Genomic DNA, 5,399 nt, shown 5'->3' with positions numbered 1-5,399 from the left:
GACTGAGAGCACTGACCCTCACTGTTAACCCCTTGCATGCTGCAATCAATGTTGATCGTGGCATGTAAAGGTTTCACAGAGGGAGGGCGCTCCCACTGTGACCTCATCAGCCTTCTGCCCTGCAATCGTGGTGGGCGATGGGATGCCATACGATAGTCTATGATTGCTATGAATATCAATAATGCATAGCAGTACAGAAGTACTGCAGCATATTATGACAGGTTCAAGTTCCCTACAGAGAAATAAACATGTAGAAACAAACATTGTAAAAAAAACACAAAAAATAGTAAATAAAAAGACCCTTCTTGCACACTTTCCCATCTTTGTTTAACTAAAAAAAAAGTTTAAGCGCCCCATGTTTGGTATCGTCACATCCGTAAGGACCCGTGCAATAAAGTGAACAGCAAATATTAAAAAAAAAATTAAAAACAAAAACAGAGCCATAGTTCATCGCGCAAAAAACAAGCCCACACCGTCCATGGGAAAATAAAAAGTTATGGCGCTCTCTAGCGCCTCTAGGAGGTAATGCCCTTGTAATACGACACCCAATGGTAGAGCGCACAATTCCATATATTATCGGAGACATATCAAGGTCCAGTAGGCCCCATTGGAGTCTATGGGTGGGATATTGCAGTAGAGGTTGGATCGACCAATATTGCATCAAATACACAATGCCTTAGTCTGGTTACACCTTCCCAAGATTAACTAGAGTCTTGCTATCTTATGTAGGACCGGCCACCTATTTAATGTGTATGTGGGTGTCCAACAACCCCCCTAACGGCAGATGTTGGTAAAGGAAAGGTCGGACAGCTATCTTATGTGTGGCCAGCCTAAGAGTTTAATGTGAAATTACATCAAGAGCCTCTTCTTATGGGTTCTTACCTGATAAGTTTCAAGGATTGTAAGGATGTAATCAAAGGCTTCATGGACTTCATCTAACTCTGTCATTGTCTTCAGAATCCATATTATGCCGAACACAGATGTTAATATGGCAAGTGCCTTGGAAACCAAGGCTTTTCCATCTTCCTCTGGCTCTTCATCAGCGGGAGGTCGTAATAATTTCCAGACCATGGCAACAATGGTGAACTTGTTCAGTACAACAATCAGAAGAACTGGCCCCGAAAAGGCAAATATGGCTCCATCTTCTTCATTCAAAAAGCAGGTCCCTTCTGTAATGTATCCTCCTTTGGGATATTCAATACCTATCATCACACTGGCAATGATGAGTGGACAGATATAGCCGATCCATGCCATGACCAAAAGGACCGCAACTTTGATGAGTTGGAAGGTGAAGACAAGCTCGTAAAGGAGAATGAAGCTCTGGAGCAACATCCAGAACAAGGAGGCCAGATAGAAGACGTGCTGCAAGAAGGCTGCCGCGATGCACAGCTTGTTGGTGTGGCTTTCGGTTATGAGGGTCGATGTTAAGAACCAAACATCAGCCATGCACATGGATACAGCAATGTTGATCAAAACCACCTGCCGATAGAAAGAAATGTCGTCCTTCACCACAAACTTCCACTCTATGATGTAGATGATGAGGCAGGCGAATAGACTCAGGATAGACAAACCAGCTCCAACCTGGCTGACTGTCTCCAAGACATCTTCCTCAAAAACGCCAAGTGACATTAAGACCGAGTAGGCTGCCACCTGTCTATATTGGCACTCAACACTGTCGTTGACGAGAATTGTCTGGCATCCTTCTGTTGACCATCCTCCAGCCCCTTCAAAAAGGCTGTTGTCCCAAAATACACATTGGGCAGTGCCAACGTCGGTGCTGTTGGGTTCCATCCTACGAAAGAAGACTACATGTAAATCTGCCTGTGTCACTGTCTGGTTTCCAGTCTTAATGGTATTGACTACAACATGACTTTCCACACTGTGGTCATATCCTTTCACACTCTCTCCAAAGTTCAGAGGGAGAATCTTGCCCAGGTTCCTAAGGACCATATTGATCACAGTGATGTTACTAGAGTCGCTCATTGCAATATTTTTTACGCTCACAGAAATGTTGGGGGTTGTGTTGAAAAATGTGTAGTAGTCAGTCCATGTTAAAGACGTCAAGACCACGGTGCTCATTTGGACATTAAGCCGTATGAAGTTATTCGAACCGGGCTCAAAAAGTCTGGATATCATTTCGACCGACTGCAGCAACGTGGATCCGATGGAAGGTTCTGTCAGAAGTGCTGGTATCCAGAAGGTGGTGAGGTCAAAATTGAGCAGCCGACTAAACACCGTCACAAGATTCTGCACAAAGAGGGAAAGCAATTCAATCACAGATATGCAAACATGATACAGATGAGGAGAGGGCCAAATGATCTAAAGCGGTAGCACTGTTCGAGTGGGCAGGCTCTTCTTGGTGTGATATTTGCCCTCCTTTGTTGGCTTCCTCCTGCCCACATTTTGTAATGTTCTACACAGCACTCAGACAATCAGACTTCCCTAACTGCTTCTCCTTGTGTAAGTCCTACTATGACTGTTATGGGAAAAAAAGGCATCTTTAAAGGGGTTCTGTCATTTAAAAAAATGCTGTACTTACCTATTCCTCCCCAGGCAGCCTTCTTACCAGATCTTCACCTCGCCGATCTGTTCCTGGCCCCTACAGTCCCCCAGGGCACCTCAACGCGAGCCGGTTGGATCCTCTTCTTCCGGTGACGAAGCATACATTACCGGCATTCTCCTTCCTGCAGGTCAGTGTACCAAGTCACTAGGGACGTAGTGTTCATTGCCTAGCAGGGAATGCCAGGCCGCTACACATACTATATGAACATTAGCGGCGAGACCTGACGCATGCGCGCTAAAGCAGGCTGCCGAAGATCAGCATTCCCTGCTAGGCAGTGAACGCTACACCACTTGTGAGGAGCCAGGAGAAGATCGGCGAGGTGAAGATCTGGTAAGAAAACTGCCTGGGGAGGAATAGGTAGGTACAGAATTGTTTTTTCTTAATGTCAAAACCCCTTTAACTCCAATTTCAAAAAAGGTCGGACGCTGTGTAAAGTTTTTGTTGTCATAATGCACCAATGTTTTCCATTGGTTAACGGTTCGGACTACAGGCAGCCGGTTCACCCCCGGAATCTTCTTCAATGAAGAAGATGAAATGGAAAGAAGTCTACCCCCCTGATAAGTTCTGTGTTCTATCGTGGATAAAGTATAGTTGGATGAGATCTCCACATCATTGCATTCTTTTTCTCTTTATATTTATTGATATTTTACACAGTGCCCAACCTTTTGGGAATTGGGGTTGTGAAGAGGGGACATTTGTAGTATTGCCCTCTAGTAGCCACATGTACATGTCGATGGTCCCCCGGCAGAGTATCTAGTTTGGGCACTCTATCAAGCGGATTCAGTACTGAACCAGTTTGGCTGCACCTGGTCTAGACAGCTTTATGAGGAGGTACTTACCGACATGGCAGCAGCATTGAGCGGGATGTTGTTAACTACAGCCATCGTGGAGAGAATCTTTATGGTTTCCACCACCATGATGATATCCGAGGGATAACTGATGTAGTTTAGGCTTGAGATGGTGAAGTTCCTTAAACTCATCACCATCTGTGGGATAGCCTGCTCGGGTATTCCCAACCCTCCGTTCAGCATCTGATGGCAAAAAACACAATGATTGGACTAAGAACAAGAAGCTCATCTTCTCTGATATCTTATACTTGAGTTACATCATATTTTATACTCTGGTCTCACTGAGAGCTACATTTACAGTTCTGCAGGTTGCCGGCTATTTCTAATGCTGGCCATACATTTACAAGATCAGTCAGCTGCAATGAAGCTGATTAATAGTTTGTGGGAGAGTTTATATAAAGGATCCAGTCACCTACAGGAAAGATTCCGAACTGCGGGGTAAAATAAAGAAATGTCATCTAGAGCCCCGGTCACTCCAGACCCAGAAGACGCTGGTAGCCGTCACGAACAATGTACAACACATGACAACTACAAGGGAGGTGAGGATGGGACTCGTGCTGGCCGGGGAACACGAAGGAGATTTCGTATGACTTATTTCTTTTTTTTACAGCATTCACTGTTTGCAAAGAGCGGCAAGATCGTCCAGATGGAGCTGATCTTACCATATGCTGGCATTTTTGATTACGTTTGTTGGAAATTATCCAACAAGATGCATCAAATTTTTGAAGGCCGCAGTCTACCATCAGAGATGATCGCTCAAGTTAATTTTGTGACCAGAAATGGTCAAAAATGGCCATATGGGATTATTTATCTTAAGTGTATGTCCACTTTTAGGCACTTCATACACTATACTGACAAAACTATTAGGGACAATCCTGTGCTGTCAGATGAAGGCGATATGCAAATCACATGTGTGAGCATCAGGTACAAAGGAGAGGATCAAACAGACATTTCCCAGTACAGAACCAATCAGATGTCACCAGGTGTAGAGCAGACAATGGGGTCTGGTAGTGGGATGTCACCAGGTGTAGAGCTAACAACGGGGTCTGGTGGGGGGATGTCACCAGGTGTAGAGCTGACAATGGGGTCTGGTGGGGGGATGTCACCAGGTGTAGAGCTGACAATGGGGTCTGGTGGTGGGATGTCACCGGGTGTAGAGCTGACAACGGGGTCTGGTGGGGGGATGTCACCAGGTGTAGAGCTGACAATGGGGTCTGGTGGTGGGATGTCACCACGTGTAGAGCTGACAACGGGGTCTGGTGAGGTGATGTCAACAGGTGTAGAGCTGACAACGGGGTCTGGTGAGGGGATGTCAGCAGGTGTAGAGCTGACAACGGGGTCTGGTGGGGGGATGTCGCCAGGTGTAGAGCTGACAACGGGGTCTGGTGGGGGGATGTCGCCAGGTGTAGAGCTGACAACATGGTCTGGTGGGGGGATGTCACCAGGTGTAGAGCTGAAAATGGGGTCTAGTGGGGGGATGTCACCAGGTGTAGAGCTGACAATGGGGTCTGGTGGGGGGATGTCGCCAGGTGTAGAGCTGACAACATGGTCTGGTGGGGGGATGTCACCAGGTGTAGAGCTGACAACGGGGTCTGGTGGGGGGATGTCACCAGGTGTAGAGCTGACAATGGGGTCTGGTGGTGGGATGTGACCGGGTGTAGAGCTGACAACGGGGTCTGGTGGGGGGATGTCACCAGGTGTAGAGCTGACAATGGGGTCTGGTGGTGGGATGTGACCGGGTGTAGAGCTGACAACGGGGTCTGGTGGGGGGATGTCACCAGGTGTAGAGCTGACAACGGGGTCTGGTGGTGGGATGTCACCAGGTGTAGAGCTGACAACGGGGTCTGGTGGTGGGATGTCACCAGGTGTAGAGCTGACAACGGGGTCTGGTGGGGGGATGTCGCCAGGTGTAGAGCTGACAACATGGTCTGGTGGGGGGATGTCACCAGGTGTAGAGCTGACAATGGGGTCTAGTGGGGGGATGTCAA

General features: G+C 47.3%; 1 protein-coding gene across 1 annotated transcript; it reads right to left on the bottom strand.

The window, feature by feature from the left end:
- Nucleotides 1-223: 223 nt before the first annotated feature.
- On the bottom strand, nt 224-4,154 carry ADGRF3 (adhesion G protein-coupled receptor F3). The gene is made up of 4 exons (XM_066588260.1): nt 4,074-4,154; nt 3,403-3,594; nt 883-2,247; nt 224-232 (listed from the first exon to the last, which is right to left on the bottom strand). The coding sequence occupies exons 1-4, from the start codon at nt 4,152-4,154 to the stop codon at nt 224-226; spliced, it is 1,647 nt and encodes a 548-aa protein (XP_066444357.1).
- Nucleotides 4,155-5,399: the final 1,245 nt, after the last annotated feature.

This window comes from Eleutherodactylus coqui, chromosome 1 (genome assembly GCF_035609145.1).
Source record: "Eleutherodactylus coqui strain aEleCoq1 chromosome 1, aEleCoq1.hap1, whole genome shotgun sequence".
In the NCBI taxonomy this organism is placed as follows: domain Eukaryota; kingdom Metazoa; phylum Chordata; class Amphibia; order Anura; family Eleutherodactylidae; genus Eleutherodactylus; species Eleutherodactylus coqui.
This window is presented reverse-complemented; position numbering and strand designations above follow the sequence as displayed.

Bases quoted from the DNA above. Each gene is read 5' to 3' on its own strand.
- ADGRF3 (XM_066588260.1), bottom strand. From the start codon at position 4,154: ATGGTAGACTGCGGCCTTCAAAAATTTGATGCATCTTGTTGGATAATT. The intron at 3,595-4,073 runs GTAAGATCAGCT...TTTTGCCATCAG, and splicing joins ATCAAAAATGCCAGCATATG to ATGCTGAACGGAGGGTTGGG. The intron at 2,248-3,402 runs GTAAGTACCTCC...CTCTTTGTGCAG, and splicing joins TCAATGCTGCTGCCATGTCG to AATCTTGTGACGGTGTTTAG.